We start from the raw sequence: 19,026 nt of genomic DNA, 5'->3' as shown, positions 1-19,026 counted from the left end.
GCATAGGAAAGCAATGTAAGAAAACTCAGCAGAACGTCTTACAGGAGCTGTCAGTCGGCGGCCATCTTGAGTCTCCCCTCCCTGCCGAGTTCTGTCCAGGCAGAGGAAGAGTTCCCATTTCGCTGGGGCAGGGGAGCAGTTGGGTCAGTGGGGGACCAGGAAGTGTGGCGATACACTGGTGTGTCATGACACACCAATTGAGAACCACTGCACCATGCTGCAATGCTCGTCTTGGGACTGCCCACAGATTATGGCCAATTCAACCCTGCTTATAAGAGGGGGAAAAAACATGTTTGCTTATGTAAACAATGTTTTCCTTAGATAGCAGGATGAATTAGCCATGAGATGCCCACCCTCCTCCCTGGATAGCAGACTTCTCTATTCTACTAGCTTTGAAACAGACTGAGGAAACTCTGGAGCAGCACCCACATGGGAACTCCCGCACATGCACAGTAGAGCTCAAAGCTCTACAAGCTCGGAGAGACCATTCTATTCAGTGCTGCTGGATGACATTACCCACAAATCATGATTAATTCATCCTGCTATCTACAGAAAACACCATTTACGGTAAACACAGTTGCTTTTATTGGACATTTTTTGAGTAATTGCTTTGTAGAGTTTTTTTATGGAATGGGTGACTTCAAAATGTAATGTGATTAGATAAATAAATTAGAAAGGAAAAAGAAAATCACAGCTGCTTGCACCAGCTCTTACTGGAAGGATTCAGTGTTGGGAGCAAGAGGCTGTATTCTTGTAGCAGGCTGATGGATGCTGGTCATGATGGATAATTTCAGCACCAAGGATAAATGAACATTCACTGCAGAATGTTGTGCATTCAGCTTTAGCTGCACAGCTACTATTCCTTTATGAAAATACGGAAGGTAAATTGGCCTGGCTGGGAATTGCTGTCCTCTCTGCCTACCTAAAAGTATGTGGGGCTTCCAAAACACGTGGATTTGTGGAAAGGGTTAGAAAGAGATGTTTACAGGGGTGCATTTAGGGGCAGGGAGGTAAAACGGTGTGTATACATTCACAGGCGAATTTTAAAAGCCCTGCGCGCGCCAAAGCCAGGAGATACGCGCACAGGTTGAGCTGGCGTGCGCCAAGCGGATTTCATAAGCCACCCATGGACGCGTGTATCTCCTGCAGCGCGCACAGGGCAAAAGTTTCTAAAAAGGTTCTGAGCCATGGGTGTGTCAGGGGAAGGCCAAGAGACGTGCGCGTAAATACTGCCGTGTAACCTTCCTTCTGCTATGAATGGTATGAAAGTAGTAATAAAAAAAAAAAAATGTAGGCTAGTCAGCAGGGTTTTAAGGGTTGGGGCTAACAAGGGGAAAGAAAGATTATTATACTGCCCGGGTTTGGCAGTCCTATCCCTAAACTAGGCGAACGGGGAAAACTAGCTATGGCATTGGCGTGCATACCTTATAAAACTCCCTCAACTTATGCCTTGCGTGCACATGCACATGTCCATTTAGATCTGTGCGCACATGTACGCGCATCCAGGCTGTTTTATCGTACGCTCTCATGGAGGCGCATGTGTTATAAAATGGACGTGTCTCTGGGCACGAGCCGGCAAACGTGCGCACAAGCGCGCCTGTGTCCCAGCATTAAAGCTCCCGTCTTATTTGCCAAATGTCCGCGCACTCTGTTTTATCCGCCGCTCAGCCGCCTGCACAAAATAGCAGGCACAAATTTATGCGTGCGAGTTTGCATCTGCGGACTTTATGCTGGCTGATATTGCAAAAGGAATTACCCAGGTCATTTCTCTTTTTGAGAATTAGCTCCTGGACACGTGCGCTAAAGGTGCATTCGTGTTTTGCGTTTGGAGGGGGAGGGGGGGTCTGTTAGAAATTCCCCCCCTATATAGTAAATTGAAAGTAAGGTTAATAAAAAAGTTTCCCATAGGAGCTTGAACGGCAGGGGCATCAGAAAAAACCACAGCATTGCAGCAGATGGCACCTTCCGACTGCAGAAGATCAGAGGGAGAAGTAAATCTGCCTGGACTCTGCAAGAGAGAGAGGGGGGCAGAGGTTTAAGAAATAACCCGGCTTCCGCAGGGTCTCCAGGAATTTGTTCCGATCACGCCTCAACGTGTATTCTCTTTTGTCTCTTTACCACGTAATCCTCTGTAGGTCAAATAACTTTTAAGAGCTGAGCAGGTGTGCGATGGTAAGGGTAGGGGGTGGTTGAGTCCTGGTTTTCTCTGGGCCAGGCTTTGCTGCGTCAGCTTCCATGTAAATGGCTTTCCCATTGCCCTGTTGGTGCACGTTAATTCCCAAGGAATCTCCTGTGCTCTGCATGTGGACGCTTACCTAATTGCTGCGCTTATCTACAAGGAATGGTTTTAAGATTTCAGCCCCGCCAGCTGCACCAGCTCTGGGGATTCAGGCTTTAACTACCAGTAAACAGGCATGCAGAATCCACATTGTTTCAGAGTAAAAATAGAAAACTGAAGTATATTTTACTTGTTGGTAGTCTCCGGTTTGTGGTCCATGTAATCCTGGCTTTCTCTAAATCTTGTAATGGTTATCTGTCCTCTCAGACTCTGGTGTCCTCCTCCTCCTCATCCTCTCCAGTTGATCTAAGCAAGAGGCTACACAGACATGAAAGAGAATTCCTTTATTCTGAGATAAGGGTCATAGATAAAGGAGTAGGGTTGCTGGAAATAAAGGTCAATCTTTTTTTTTTTTTTTAATATAAGGTGCTGCCTTTTATTAGCCCAGTTCCTCAGGTCAAAGCATAACGCGGTATGTGCCTGAACATTGTAATAGTGGTGTAAAGGGGGAGAACAGGATGAAAAAGTTTGAATGAGAAAGTGACAGAGAGGCAGTAACGAGATAAAAAAAAAACAAACCAAAATCCCAGGGCTCTGCTAAATGCTTTTATGTGAGTTTTGGTCATTTTGTTATGACACGATGAAAGATGTGTTGGTTCCCAAAAGCTAAGTCAAGGAATGTATTAGGATGGTTCAGTAAACAAACAAGTATCAGTTTATACTTTTTATTGAATGTCATTTCCTTGAGTTAATACATGGAGATAGAGAGAGAACATATCACTGTCTCCTATTGTGGGTTTTTTTTTTAATTTATTTTTTTTAGCTGTTTTTCAGCTAAGAATAAGACTTGTTGCATTTGTTTTCAGGAATTCATTTTGTTTCTTGAAAATGTTCACTAGAATTGTACAGATTGTCCAGACAGCATTATATATTCTGTATGTATGAGTGTGTGTGTATGTATGTATATATATATATATATATATATATATATGTATGTATACACGGCTACTCTCTATCATGGCTGGATTATATAATCCAGCCATGATAGAGAGCAGCCATACAGCATGGTATCTAAAACCGTGTCACTCTGTGTTATACATTGATGAGGCACAAGTTGGCAGAATTGGTAACAAAGTAAACTCACCGAATTCCTAATTTTCTTTTCTTAGGAACAATGCGTCCGGTGAGGAGGAATTTCTATGACCCGTCCTCTGCCCCTGGGAAGGGGATTGTATGGGAGTGGGAGAATGACAGTGGCTCCTGGACCCCCTATGATATGGACATCTGCATCACCATCCAGAATGCCTATGAGAAGCAGCACCCTTGGCTGGACCTGACCACCCTGGGCTTCTGTTATCTGATCTACTTCAACAGCATGTCCCAGGTGAACCGACAGACGCAGCGGAAACGGCGCCTGCGGCGGCGCATGGACCTTGCTTATCCACTCACCATGGGCTCCATCCCCAAGTCTCAGTCCTGGCCAGTGGGCACCAACTCTGGGCAGCCCTGTTCCTGTCAGCAGTGCCTGCTGGTTAACAGCACTAGGGCTGCCTCCAATGCCATCCTGGCATCCCAGCGGAGGAAGGTGTATTCTGGCACGGGCAATGGGACGCTGACCGTTAGGCAGAGCAACACATTCAATGGCACAGCGTTATGGTCTGCAAACACGGCACCGGCCGGAGGGCCAACCAAGATGGAGCAGGTGCGCCCTTTGAATGGCTCCCAGGTTTCGACTTTCTCCCGAAGTCAGAGTGCCCCGGCAAGCACCCAGCTTCCTGGTCAAAATAATTTGAACCGGCCAGGAACACAGCGGATGGCTATCTTGAGTACCAGGGCTGCCATTCCTCCAGGGTAAGAGTTTTTTCTCTTCTCTTTATCATGACTTTTTAATGCCAGGGGTTGGAAATATGGATGTGTCAGTCTTCTGCTATCGTTACAGAACTGCAATAAACGAATCCCTGGAGACCATTGCTAACCATACCTCTATTGCAATCATATATACTTCTTAGCATCTTGTAAACCAATGTCAGAGATTTTCAAACCAGCATTGTACTAACCCCTGACCATGTCCCTACAGCTACGGTCAGTTATTAAGAGTACCCTTTGTTGACCCAGCATCTTATTCTGATAACCGTTTCATTTCTAGCTGGGGTAAGAAAAGCCGCACTGTAGTCAACCACACTCAAGCAGAGCCAAACACAGATTAAGGAGCTTGTGACAGACTCAGGCCACTGCCTTTGGTAAAGTATGAAGGAGGTCAGAGACCAGGGCGCAGGTGAACTTCTCAACAGAGGCAGAGTAAAGAGGAAGAGGAAAGGAGAGGGTCGTACTGTCCTGCAACCCAATATAAAACTGCTCCCTTTACAGAACTTGTATCTGAAAAGCAGTACTACAAATCCCAGAGTTCCTTGGGGTGTGAGGTGAAAAACCCTGGAACAGGTGCTTTTTTTTTTTTTTATTAGGGTGGAAGTCGTAGTGTAGAAGGCTTATACCTTTAGACCCGCATTAGCCCTTAGAAATGTACCATTCCTGCCCAACTGATTTTGCTGCCTTTTTTTTTTAAACTAATTTTATTTGTGAAACCCTTTCATGATCTTGTCTTAAATACTTGCTGTCTTGTGTAGGGGTGAATGTGCGTGGATGCGCGCAGGGTCATCACGAGGAAGGGGCAAGAAGCGTGACCATCCTGGGTGCCAGTCTGGGGGAGGGGAGGTGCCACACCACCTTTTTTGAGTTAGCCTGCAAGCCCAAAAGGGAAGAAAAAGGAGCCCAGCAACTGCCCAGTATGTGTACCTGGGGGGGGGGGGTCGGTGACTGGGGCAGGGGGGGTGTGTGTTTTCCTTTTTTGTTATGGATTACCTTAGAGCCAGTCCCTTCTGCGTACTGTCCCATTTCTGTGCCGGGCATGAGTTTTTGTTTGAGAGGAGGAGGCTGGAAGAGCCTTATCGGATCGCTACATACCCAAGTGAGGTAGGTGCCGCCACACCGGCAGGTCTGCGTCCACTGAAATCATTTTCTCACTCATACGCAGGGATGATAGGATGAGGAGTGTCCCCTGCAGACACACTCCCTTCCTCCTTCACTTACTCCCTCCCGCCAGCATCAACACGCTCAGTCAAGAAAAAAAACAACCCAGACCTTTGGTATAAGCAGAAGTCATTCTTCTTTGGGAACAATTAAATTAGAAATAAGAACCGAACTTAAACCAGGAAAGAAAAGATAATCACTCCCCCCCCCCCTCCATTTCTAGGGGTAATTCTCTGGTGAACGCCCGCAGAGTGGAGCATAATAATATCCACACAGTGCGTTTTTCTAAAAATACGATCCAAATGTGGACAGTGGATATGGAAAGAAAGAAAGAAGGGGGTGTGCCGGTCTATTTCTGTCGTGGCAGAAGAGGCGCGCTGGCTGCGGATTAGGCTGCAGCCTTTTAAAGGTCTCTGCTTTTTGTTGCCGTGGCAACCGGGCCCAGGTGCAACCTGCTGTAAAACCCCAGAGGATGCTTGGATTATCACCGAAGCCTGAGGCGCAGACTCTCTTTGCCTTCTCTCTGCCCCCTCCCCCCCCCCCCCCCAAACTAACCAACCAACTCGCCACCCCTTTCACGCAATCCTTTCCCCCCCCCCATCTCCCTATTTCTCCCCCTCGTCCCCTGCGCTGTCTCCACCGAATGCAGATCCCGGCTCGCATGTATTCGTTGCGGGTATCCTGAAAACCCTGCTAGCTGGGCGTGCCGCGAGGACGGGCTTGAGGCCCGCTGCCCTAGGTGAATAGGGTTTGCCAGCTGGCTCCGTTTTTCAGGGCCGGCTGATCCAATCCTGATTTTTTTTTTTTTTTTTTTAGAGAAATCGGGAACCAAAAATCCGTTTTTTCTGCTGCTCGGCCTTTGCCGAAAAGCTGGCGCCCCCTTGGGCGGCCCTGTGTGTGAAAACCCAAGGTAGGAACGTGCGCGTCTTTCTTAGTCTCGGAGAGATTGGCTTCCCATGGGCGGGGATGATTTCCTCAGATGGAGCAATGTGAGGGATACCCCCCCCCCCCAATGCTGAATAAATTATCTCCTTCCAGGAGAGGGTGGGCTTGAGAGACATTGTCGGAACATTGTGGCGTGCCAGGAGACCAGAAGCATGTGACTGTATCTGAATTCAAGAAAGCACGATATAAAGCACAGGGCACCTTGGAGGGAGGGGTTGGGCTCTGACAGCTCAGTAGTTGGGGTGGATGGGCAGACTAGACAGAGCAGATGATCTTTTTTCTGCTGTCACATTTCTCTTTGTTTCTGTGGTAAACTGAATCCCTCTCTGGGCTGTCGTTCCAGGAGAAGGAGGCTTCCCCAGGTCGGGATTCTGGGCCCCATTGGTGGATTAAGGTGGGGGGAAGCTCAGGATTGAATGAAGGCCCAAGGTCAGGAGAGGACAGTCTCTGCACGGAGATAACTGATAAAGTACAGTGAAGCGGTCCCAAATACAGTCCGCGTCTGTGGTGTAAGCCGCTTAGCATGATTTGTCCACTATAAGCGGAATATAGAACGTTTTAAATCAATAAAAAAAATACAGCTCTGAACTCCTTTGAGTCAGTGATGTTAGAGACGTTATGACTGGAGACGGAGGCGTACCGGGGGTCTCTGGCGCCCGGGGTCCAGTGCATTGATGTTGCTTCCCCTGCCTCCCCTGCTCCTTGTAAAAATGCTTGCGGTCACAGAAAATCTCACCAAGACAAACCCCAGAAAAGAAATGAACTGACAGACTAATGTGAGCTGCCTATGGGGCAAAACCTTCCCTGCCTGCAGAGGCCGCCAAAAGAGTTTCATTTGCCCGTTCCCTGTGTGGTACTGTAAGCAAACAAAAACAGCCTCTGATAAAGAATGAGACCCAGAGCCAAGGACGGTGAGGTAAACTTTCTAAATTATTCCAAAATTTCCAAATTGTTTTTTATTATTCAGATACACATTTCCCAAAAATGACAGAGAAAATCAAGTTCTTCCCTCTTCCCAACTCAGAGAACAGAAGCATTATCAGTTCTACTCTCCCAGCCCCCAGCAGTCTTCCTCTATCTAAATCAGTACCAGCAATTATGTTCACTTTTCCTCAAAATATATTGTATTTAAATTATACTCTCCTTGTTCATTTTAAGTTATTATTATTATTTATTTTTCCAAGTTCAATTTACCTTGTTCATTGTAAGACATTATTCTATATACTGTCAATTCAATTGTTGTAAACCGAAATGATTAGTAACTCTGTTACCAGAACTTCGGTATATAAAACTGTTAAATAAATAAATAAACAAATCTCCCCTCCCAGTCCCCAGCATTCTTGCTCCCAAGCCTCCTCTCCCCTCCCAGCCAAACTCATACATAGTGCAATAATGCAAAAACAGAAAAATCAAGAAATATAAATCAATTATAATAGTAAATCATACCAATAAAAACAGTATTTCCAAACAGATTTCAGATAATAGAAGGACAAGGGGGCACTCCATGAAGTTAGCAAGTAGCACATTTAAAACAAATCAGAAAATATTCTGTTTCACTTTATGCACAGCTGGCTCTGGAATTCGTTGCCGGAGGATGTGGTTAGGGCAGTTAGTGTAGCTGGGTTTAAAAAAGGTATGGGTAAGTTCCTGGAGGAGACGTCCATATACCTGCTATTAATCAAGTATCGTATTTTTCGCTCCATAAGACTCACCTAGGATTCAGAGCGGGAAAATTAAAAAAAAAAAAATGGTGTGCTAAACCGGCTCTGTTCCTGGGCATCTGTTCGTCTTATGGAGCAAATTAGGGGAGGGCATAACATTTTTTTTTGTTCCCATTTCATTTTCGGGTCTGGGGAGGGCCATTTCTGTCCACTCCCCGGATCAGAAAACTTTTATCGTTCTTTGTTAGGGGGAAAAAACCCCCCCAACCCATTCCAACCCTTTAAATTTAATTAACTAAAACCCCCCACCCTCCTGACCCCCCCAAGATTTGCAAAAAGTCCCTTGTGGTCCGGGAGCAATCTCCTGCACTTGAGCTGTCGGCTACCGGTATTCAAAATGGCGCCGAAAGCCTTTGCCCTTACTATGTCACAGGGGCTACCGGTGCCATTGGTCGGCCCCTGTCACATGGTAGGTGGGGAGCAGGGGAGGAGGAAATACACAAACTTTCTCCTCTCCCTGTCTCTGTCTCTCGCACACGCGCGCACACACACACACACACACACACACCTTCTACTCTCTCTTCTTACTTCCCTTTCAGTCACGCACACTCCTCCACCTTTGCCGCTGGGTGGGATGGGATCCCCCGGTGGCCATGAGCAGGGCCAGTGCTAGCATTTTTGCTGCCCTGATGAACAATGACTATGCCACCCCCCCCCCCCCTCCTCGTTCCCTTTTTATTTTTTTTTCAACACAGAATGTTGTTTTCCCAGTAACTAAAACACAGTAGAAACCGTCTGCCGCAGGACCCCTTCCCACCGAACAAAGCCAATCTCCCTCCAGCAATTTAAACTTTTAAAATTGACACTCTCCCTGAACCTCAATGTCAAAATTGGGCAGGAGTCATCCACTAACGGGTATGTAAAAATGTTGCCGGCTGGCCCTGTGGCTGGCTCCATTTTGTTGTATAGAAATGCATGCACTGCTGTGGTGCCACCCAGTAAATCCATATGGTATTAGGCCCATTGTAACATATGTTGGGTGTGGGTTTGGCCCTCAGAAAGTCTTGAGTAAACTAAATGACAATAATGATATAGCAAGCTTCCCAAACTAAAACAGTGCTAACTGCCACCACTCAGAGGAGCAATCCTATCTATGAAAAGACAACACTGCAAATATTACACCAGGCCTTAAATCACCAATATACGGTGAACTATAAATCCCTACATAGAACTACATGCTAGCAGAATACCCCACCTCAGTTAAACATGCAGAACACAGACAGAATCTCACCAAATACAGAATAAAGAGACCATAAAGTATAAATGGAAACATATAGACAGAAACTGAACTGAAAACTGCAACAAGGCAGACTGTATGTAATGCAGCAGTGGAGAAACAACCATTACCAGTTCTCATAAATCATCAAACAGTAAAATCAAGGAATATAAATCAATCCTATTAGTAAAACCATATTTATAAAAAAGAATGTCTCCAACAAGCTAAGGAACAGAATAACATCCAATAATTAAGAGTTCATACCAAATACAATAAATTTTTCAAATAGTAATAAAATATTACAAAATGGTAGACACAGTCACCTAATAATTAAAACTAATACGGTTGGAAAATTCATCGCATTACATACCTGAAAACTTCATTTTCAGTCGCCCTGAGCATTTTGTGGATTAGTGGGGCTGCATAAACTTTCTCTTATTCACACATACACATACTTCAGACAGGTTACCTTTCATACACACACACCCCCAGGCAGGTCCCCATCCTTACACACACCCAGGCAGGTTCCCATTCACACTCCTACACACGCAGGCAGGTTCCCATTCACACACCCACATACGCAGGCAGGTTCCCATTCTCACACACACCAAGTCAGGTTCCCATTCACACACATACACACATACTCTCAGGCAGGTTCCCAATCACACACGCACACACACATACCCAAGCAGGTTCCCATTCACTCACACTCACACACACACACACACACACACACACACACTCTCCCAGGCAGGTTCCCATTCACACACGCACACACATATACTCCCAGGCAGGTTCCCATTCACAGACGCGCGCACACACACACACACTCTCTCCCAGGCAGATACCCATTCAGACACACACACATATTCAGGCTCTCTTTCATTCATTCACTCTCTCACACACATACACACACAGTCCCAGGCAGGTTAGCATTCACACAAAAACACTTCCAGGCAGGTTCCCATTCATGCGCACACACACACTCAACCAGGCAGGTTCCTATTCACTCACACACACACAGGCACACACGCAGGTTCCCATTTACACACAACACACTCCCAGGCAGGTTTCCATTCACACACAGACATACAAGTTCTCATTCACACACAAACACAGCTTCTCATTCTCACACACATACCAAGGCAGGTACCTGGTCTCACATGCGTGCGCACACACACACGCACACCCACCCATGTTGGTTCCCATTTACACACACACACACACACACCATGAGGAGCAGATAGGGCAGCCCATTCTGCTGCTGCTTCTCCTTGTGTGCCAGCTCCTGCGCTAGTCAAATCTCGCAGGGCCAGCACTCCTTCTTGTGCATAGAGTAGTGCCAGCTGCATCTAGTTTGGAAACCAAACACTGGCGTAGAGGAGCAAGAGAATGGGCTCCCTCTTTGCAGGCCTCCTCTTCTTCTGCGGCCGGTGGAATGGGATTCACCGGTGGCCTCGATGCCCTCTTCTTCATTTTGGCTGCTGATGGGATGGGTCCATTGGTGGCATCTCAGCCCTACTCCTCTTCTCTCGGTCACCATCACCTTCTCCAGATGTGCACACCAGGTAGCGCTAGGCTTGGCCATTGGCCTCTGCTGCCGGGCGGGATGTGATCCCCCATGGCTGCGGGCATTTTCTTGGCTGGGTGGAATAGAATCGCCTGCCCCCATGCTCCCCTACAGCATGGTGCCTGGGAACTTTGACCTTTCGGCGTGCAACTGACTGGGGATCACAGAGTACAGCATTTGTGCCAGATATCAAGGACTTGGTTAACTTAAGTTTTGGAAGTCCATAAATTCCATGTATTAGCATTTGGATATGTTCTCTTGCTTTTAGAAGCCAAAACATGACTTCAAATTTTAAAGAACAAACCATCTTTTGGGATCAAATACTCCCATCTTTTGAGATCTATATATAAAAATCACACCTTCAAATGTCTTATAGAGGTAAAGCGCTTTCCACTGAAGGTTAGTGGAAGCCTTAAATGAGGCTGCCACCTTTTTGGTCTGGGGGTTCAGGTCCCTGGATTTTGTATCAACCTGCAGGCCTGTATGGACACTTTTATAGTTTTTTGAGGAAATAATTAATATAAGTGGTTCCAATTCAGCTGCTGCGTGGCTCGGCAAGTTAGCTGAATACACGTATCCAGATAATTTAGCCGGGATATTCAGCGGTGCATATACCCAGCTATCTTAAAGTTGGCCAAATAAGTTTATCCAGCTAACTTTAGAACAGCCCTTTTGCCAACCAGAGTTAACTTATCCGGCTAACTCGACAACTCTGATCGCCCATTCCTCGCCCCTGAGTTATCTGGCTAAAAACGTAGACGCTTAGCAGGATAAATCTCTTATCCAGCTAACTGGTGCCCACTGACCATAGCCAGATATTCAGCGGCACCACTAGCCAGATAAATCCGATTTATCCAATTAAGTTTTTTTTTTTTTTTTTTTTAATATCAGGCTCATAGGAAACTCCTTGGTATGGAAAAGAAACTTATTGACATCACTCTGTTGTCTTGTGGTTCATAGCTCAAGCCAAATAATCCTTTTTAGAGCTCTCCATTAACCAGTTCCAAATCTGAGCTTAAAGAAACTTTGAGCAGAACAACAGGGGCTGGGTTCGTTTCTCAGGCACCTCCAAAAGCGCTCTGACTGACTTCTACGGATTGGGTTGGGTTATACACATCTTTAACTAAAGAATTAGACCTAAATACAGCCTCTCTTTATATCAAGGTCCATTTTAAAAGCACTGCGTGTGCACCCATAAACGCACGTGTCGGCGCGCGAGCAGAAATGCGCTGCGATTTTATATCGTGCGCGCAGGTACACGCTTATCATTTACATTCCCCCTGCCACGGGTATGTGTGTGCGTAATCTTAAGAGGCGGCTCATGTAGATGTCCCGTGCGTATTTCCGCTAGGGCTTTAACGGCTTTTATGCGCATAAGCAGGCGGATTTTAAAACATGCTCGCGTGAGGGGAAAGAACACGTTTTTGTCCAGTTGATATTGAGGTCTTCAAGACCCCCTCTGGTTCTTCATCCTGTAAGCCCCCCCGCTCGACCCCGAACTTTCACGCTGTGCTGAAAGCCCTAAAACCCGAGATCTCTAGACTTGCTCCTCATCAGGGCCTGCAGCAAAGTTACGCGGATAGCACCCAGACGCGCACCATGGTCAGCTTTTTTAAAATTCGGAGTTATGCGCGTAAGTCATAGCCCCGCCCTGGAACGCCCATGCCATGCCCCTTTTCCACCTCCTTTTTCTTGACGTGTGCATGGGAATGTCCGCGAGAACTTCACGGATTCTTAAAATTCGAGTTGCTCGCACTCGACCCATGTAAGCACATATGTGGCCGTTTTTCGCGTGAGCAACACTTTTAAAATTGACATGATATTATTTAACCACCCCTAAATATGTGGAATCTACTGACCCTTGACTCCTAAAATCCATTGAGCCATGTAATAAAATAGATTAGAAAACTTCTGCACCCACAAAGGAGAGCTGGCGCAGACTGATAGACTGTAGTAGCCGCCCATAACCTTCTCTTTGTAGCTCTACCTAGAATCCTGACCCCTGTTATAATGGCTGCAAGCGTGATGCTCACCTTGCTTGTCTACTAACAAGTCAACCAGGGATGATAGGGTTGCCACCTCACTCCAGGTCAACAGAACAGGGTTCATCCAGTGCTGGCTTTACCCTAAATATATGCATAGATCTGATTTTTCATAGGGAATTCAAAGGGAACATCAAAACTACAATTCCATGCATGCAGTGGGGCTAGACCAGGACTGGATCGGCCTTTCTGGTTAACCTAAAGTGAAGCAGCAGCTCTGAAAGAGGGTCCTGCATAGAACTACTGTTGTTGACATTGGTCTTTAATATCAGATTTTTGAGGGTCCATTTTTTATATATTTTAATTGTACCAACATAGAAGAATGTAAAGGCCATGTGCAGGGCCGGTGCTTCCATAAGGCAAACTAGGTGGTTGCCTAGAGAGACAAATTTTGGGGGGTGGCAAAATTACACCAGATGAGTCCCTGAAGGGGAAAACCAGTCCTGCCAAAGAAGGGAGTGCTGCACTGGAGCTGCCACCAGTAGATAATTTGGGAGTGGGTGATGCATGACCGAAAGGTCGCCTAGGGCGCTAAATGCTCTTTCACTGGCCTTGGCTATTTCGTTCCTGAACTTTCAAGACAAGTCCACTCAACCAGTCGGGTGTTCTCAACTGAGAAGGGGGGGCCCCTAAGAAGCTTATAGAGAGTTGCTACAGTGGTTCGATGAAAGTCTGCAAGGGATCCAGAGCCTTGGCGGTTAGCACTGTGCGCTACATGCACTGCTTCAGGGAGATGAACCCTCTGTCGGAGGCCGAGCATTATACATCATCAGCCATCAGCTGCGACTCTGGCTGAGTTTTGAATTAGCATTAGAGAAACATAACCTCTGCTTTGCATGTAAGTCTGGAATGACTGCTGAACTGTGAAAAATGTTTCACAACAGCTGGTGGGGAAACCAAACTCTGTGCTGGGCAGGATTGACTCAGCTTTGCTGTTGTGCCTGGACTGCATCTTATTTTAGGTTTTTAGCAACATTTTCCTTTACAGCAGTCAGCACCTATTTCAGAGCTAAGCCTCTCCAGGGACCTCCAACAGCATAGTGCCTGCTAATTAGTACAGAGACCAGCAGGCCTCCCTGGGGCATTAAGATCCTTCTTATCTCAGTGGGTTGGTCGCTCAAGGGGTTGTTACATTCAGGTACAGCCCCGTCCCCCCAGAGGGCTTACAATCTAACAGGCCGATGCAATAAGGTGCTTTCGGCAGAACGCACAGTTTTCTCCTTAGTTGTGCAATCTTTTTTTGAGCATAAACTTTCCTGCTGATGCGTTTTCTGCTCAAAAAATGTGCGCACAGCTCTGTGCGTTTCAGTTAGAGCGTCGCATGGAAATTCCGTGCTAATGAGAGCATTAGGTATTTCCTGCAAATGACATAACTCCCATTATCCTAGCACTGGAAATTTTACTCCTGGTCAGAGGTGGAGTAAAGGTTCCAGTGCTTGTGTCGGAAGTGGCCTGAGAGTGTCAGTTACTCGGGAATAATGGCGGGGAGCTCTACACTACGACTCACGGGGAGGGAGTGGGTGTTGCACACAAGCCACCCGGCAACAGAAGAGGGACCGGGAGAGGTTCAGGGTTCCAGGCCCTGAAAAAACCTGATCAGTGAGATATGCTGGGCCATCGCGTCGAGCGGCATCAGCCTGCAGAGTACGGACTTTTCGCATGTCTCCCCGGTGCAGTCTGCGTGAATGCTCTTCCTGGGTGCTGCGTCCCGGCAGGGGAAAGGATCCCATGAGTGTCAAATCACCCGGAGTTGAGCGGGTGGGGGAACGCCCCAAAACCTCCCACTGCGCTTGGAAAGAAAGAAAGACAGCTGGCGATATCTCAGGGCCGGAGGCCTGAAGCACCATAAAACCAATCTCTGCCGATCTGCAGGTTACTGCTTCCAGTGCCGGGCATTAGGGACGTGGGGAGCGTCTGCTGTGTGTTGTCACCATTGAGGTTTAAAATGTGCGTTCAGGCTCTGCACGTTTTCCAGTCCTGATTCATCGCTGGGGCTGTGGCTGAATCTCAGCGCTCAGTTTTAATGCCCAGGTTATTGCGTCGGCCTGCAAGCTTGCACCTGAGGCAGTGGTGAGAGAAGGTCACGCAGGGGCGTCTGTGGAAGAAGCGGGATTTGAACCCTGGGCTTCTTTGGCCCTTAGCCTGCTGCAAGCGAAGCACTAGGTTGCTCCTCCGCAAGGATTTTATTTTCAGTGGGTTTAACTGCATCACCAGCCCAATCCCAGTGAATTCCCAGGTGTGCAGTGGCGATTTAGTGCACAAGGGAATAGATTAGGGTTTATCAGGACTTTGAACCCTGACTTTCTGGTTCTCGGTCCATTGGTGTCACCACTTGGCCTTGGGCTACAGTCGGGTACCTACTTTTGTAAGGATTTGCAGTCAGAAAGCATTTTAAAATTGACTGTGTTGTTTTTATTGTACTTCAGACCTCCCAAACCTGAAGCATTGGCAAGTGAGACGGGGGCAGCTGTCTATATTTCCAAGTGCAGCATGAGGTTTTGGGAGGGGGGGTGGGGGTTCCTGCTCGCTCCTGGGGGGATTCGACATCTCTGTAAGGCCCCCATCCCCTGCTGGCACACACAACACAGGGAGAGCACTTTTCCAGTTTGCCCTTGGAAATGTGTTTCATCGTGTATTCGAGGCCATCTTATCAGCAGGCCAGCATGGCACGTAACCCCCGCATGAGGCTGGCATCCGTCCGTAAGTGGCACTCACGTTTTCTCACAGCTTCTCTGAGGGATTGTTTTTTGAAATGGTTAAGATTTGATTATCTTTCTGCAAAAAAACAGGGAGGTTCACTTGACAAACCCTCGTTTTCTGCTCTATTGGATAACACTTACCCCCGGTCCTCCCTCCCCCCCCCCCCAAAAAAAAATTGTTTTTTAGCAACCTTCCCCCTAATTTTAACATTTTCGAACTTTCCCATTCAAAAGCCATCTTTTTAAAAAGGCCGGTGACTCTTTTCCTGCTGAGGATCGCGGTGCTCACCGTTTAAAAAAAAAAAAAATTCTTTAGCCGCCTTAATGTCCAAATCGGCTTCTGTAGCATGCGAGCCATCTACTTTATCCTATTCTGAGCCTGGCGCTCCTTGCAATCGCAGGGTTATTCCCTCGCGCACACTCATGCGCTTTCTACTTGCATATAAATCCCTCGACGTGCATGCACATTTTGTCTACTCAGACACGGGGCTTAATTTGTGCACAAAAATGACGCGGCCTGGGGGAAACAGTGTGACCCTGGGGGAGGGGCATTTTCACTCTCTCGCACACAACACCCATGCGAACACACCCAGTGGCAGCAGAAGCAGTAGGGCGGGCAGGCATTCACCTCCTGTCCTGTCGACTTTGGCCATTCGCCCTCATGGCATCCTCAACCGTGCCAGAAAAACTGCACGGAAATCACAGCCATGTAGCCGCTCCCATCTCAGGATGAGCGACTCCAGCACATTCTCTGGGGTGCCAGAAAGGATCCCCCTACCATCACCAGGTCTGCTCTTTCCAGCAGGGGGAGCTAGAACGGATTTCCACTGCCGTCTCTGCCTCCTTAGGTCCCAGAAAAAAAAAAGGTAGCGGGGTTGTTCTGCCAGTGGTGAAGCCCTGGGTAACAGAGACAAAAGGAGGTTGAATTAATACCAGTTTGAAACTTGCGAGTAGTAGTACCCAATATCAACAAGGCCACGGTCGAAGCCTGCTCATACGTTTCAAACCTGTGCCAATCCGACCTCTTTTTTGTTCTTTTGTTCTTTCCTATGCAGCGCCTGCTTCAGTTTCGACAAGAAGGAAGGGGCTGGATTTTCAGGGAGCAGAGGAGCTGTTCCCTGCTCTGCCTGCTCCTCTCCGCGTCCCTGCAGGCTGCCTGAAGGAGAGGGGCCGGAACATATTGCTCTGCCTCTCGAGTTTGCAAAGAAGTGGCAGAACTGCATTCCAGGCTGTTCCCCCGACAAATCAAGCCCTGTGGGTCTGTGGATCCCCAGCACTATCAGAAAACTGAAAAACACATCCCGTATAGGCAGATTGCTCTGCTGCATTGACTAGTAAGACTCGTTCCTACTGACTGCTGACTACTACATGCAATCATTTCTCAATTGCATAAGCAGATGTACCCGTGTATATAACACAAAGCCTTCCTTCACACCACACGCATTACTCGCAGAAGTGTAAATCTGCATGCCAGGGAGCAAGATATCCCCAGTCCAGTCCCAACTATGGTTCGTACCAGCCTGATGGAAAACTGGCACGGGCCAGATGCCGGCTGTTCAGCCTTTAACGCAGCTCAGGAAGTGTTCGGAACTGAGGCCTAGATGATTTCTCTGCAAACGATTCAAAAAGCCACTCCAAATCACCTGAAAAGCTGTCCTGAATGAGCAGCCCCTGTGACCGCGGCGCTGTGCTCTGTGGCACAGGAGATCCAGATCCGCAGTCCAGCAGGGCTGCTCAGGCTTGGGGTGGAAAAGAGAAGAGGGTGCACTGCGCTCGGGCTCAGGAAGAGAGGGAGGGAAGGCGGCTGCAGGTACCGGGAAAGCCCTTGCCCATCAAAGGACGGTGCTGAGGGAGACGTTTCCCCGGCAGCACCAGGGCAGGTCCAATGCGGAGAGGGATGAGCAAAGATAGCACAAGAGGAGCAGTGGGCGTCGGGTGCCCCATAAAGTTTCATTTCAATATCAAGCCAGCAAGAAACCCCATCTATGGGAACAAGGCCTACACCGTTTTGAAAGACACCTTTTTTTTTTTTTTTTTTGGAGCACACTGTAACCTGCTTTGAGAGCTGTTTCAGATGCATCATGGAAAATGCTACGCTGACTGAGCGACGTATATTTCACATCTTTCCAGTCTCTCCCCCCCTCCCCTGCCTCCGCCCACCTCCCCATCTCATTTGGAGTTGACTCAGAGGTTTTCAGATCCTCTCATCTGAGGTTTTTTTTTTTTTTACTCTGGTCTGGGCTGGCTCGCATTCGTAGCCAGGAAACTTGAGCAGCTTGCGGCCATGGCTGTGGTTTCACCCCCCCCAATGCTCTCAGAGCTCCTTATCTCTGGGTCTGTGGCTCTGACACCCATCCCACCAATGTGAGAGCAGACACGAGAAGACAAACTTCCTTTTTCTTCTGCCCCGAGCGCGCCTGTGAAAAGAAAAGCTTTCCAGAAATGCAACCACAAGAGAAAGCTCTGCAAAGGATGGGGGGAGGAGCTGCTGGAGGCATGAGAACATCAGCTGTTTGTTAGACAGATGCTGGGTCTAAGAATTTCCCAGAAAGGTTAGTGGTGAAGTTTAACGTTTACGTAGCAGTGCTACAGGGGTGGGCAACTCCGCTCCTCAGGTGCTACATGCCGGCTGGGTTTTTTTTTTTCAGCATCTCCGTGCTGAATATTCTTGAGATGTACTTGCATGCAACTGCAGCTCATGAATATTCATTAATACTAGTAATGCAGTTCCAGTCTGCTCAAACACATGTGAAGCCAGTAGGGGTAGGCCTGGTTCAGTATCTCCAGGATGATATCTTTTGAGCAGGTCGATGGAATTACAAGAGGAGATTTGGGGAAACTGAGAAATCGTAGATTCCCGGGCCTAGTTTGATTTTGCAGAAATGTATGGTTGCCCTGTAACGTAGCAGCATTAGAGGTTTGAACTGTGGCGACTTGCTGCTCTAGGCCCTCCCTCTCCCAGGTTTCTCAGTTGTTCAGCCTGAGTACTGCCTTTTCAGAGCTGGCCGCCGGCTGGTCTCAAACCCGAGGCCTAGCTGGCTTGGAGACCACTGCTTTGCTTTGTGAGGGCACTGATGAAACTAAGCAGATCTCTGTTTGGAGACCTTTTACTGATTCTCTGCTGGGAGAACCGGTGATCCCATTTCACACCCCCCCCCCCTTCCCCAGGGATCCGGATTGATCCTTGGAGCTGGAAAAGGGCTTGCTGGGAGCAGAGAAGAGGCCTACCTAGCTGTGCCGCTGGACCCGGTGAGCCCGGTGATGCTTGATAGCTGCTGATTTGAGGTGACGATACCTCAAACGAATATGGCCCACGCTCAAAGAGAGCTGCTGTTTGAGCTATTGAAAACTTGTGGTGACGAGACATATGGTGTTATTTATTTACTTATTTTAAAAGATTTACACTCCGTTTCATACAGAGGGACCTATTTTACGAAAGGTTTTCTCCCATTTTGTGGGAAAACTGCTTAGTAAATAGGGCCCAGAGTCTGTTCGAAGTGGATCACCTAGATAAATGTACATATAATC

The 19,026-nt window shown here is 47.6% G+C and overlaps 1 protein-coding gene across 1 annotated transcript in view; it reads left to right on the top strand.

Annotated features, from left to right (window-relative positions):
* Positions 1 to 19,026, top strand: part of DTX1 (deltex E3 ubiquitin ligase 1) — a 115,796-nt gene that overhangs the window by 66,988 nt on the left and 29,782 nt on the right. Inside the window, exon 3 of the mRNA XM_029570896.1 lies at positions 3,448 to 4,129. Within this exon, the coding sequence (XP_029426756.1) occupies positions 3,448 to 4,129 (682 nt within the window). The remainder of the gene's footprint in view (positions 1 to 3,447; positions 4,130 to 19,026) is intronic.

Source organism: Rhinatrema bivittatum, chromosome 11, assembly GCF_901001135.1.
Source record: "Rhinatrema bivittatum chromosome 11, aRhiBiv1.1, whole genome shotgun sequence".
In the NCBI taxonomy this organism is placed as follows: Eukaryota; Metazoa; Chordata; class Amphibia; order Gymnophiona; family Rhinatrematidae; genus Rhinatrema; species Rhinatrema bivittatum.
The sequence above is the reverse complement of the archived record's forward strand: the minus strand, read 5'-3'. Positions and strand labels throughout refer to the sequence as shown.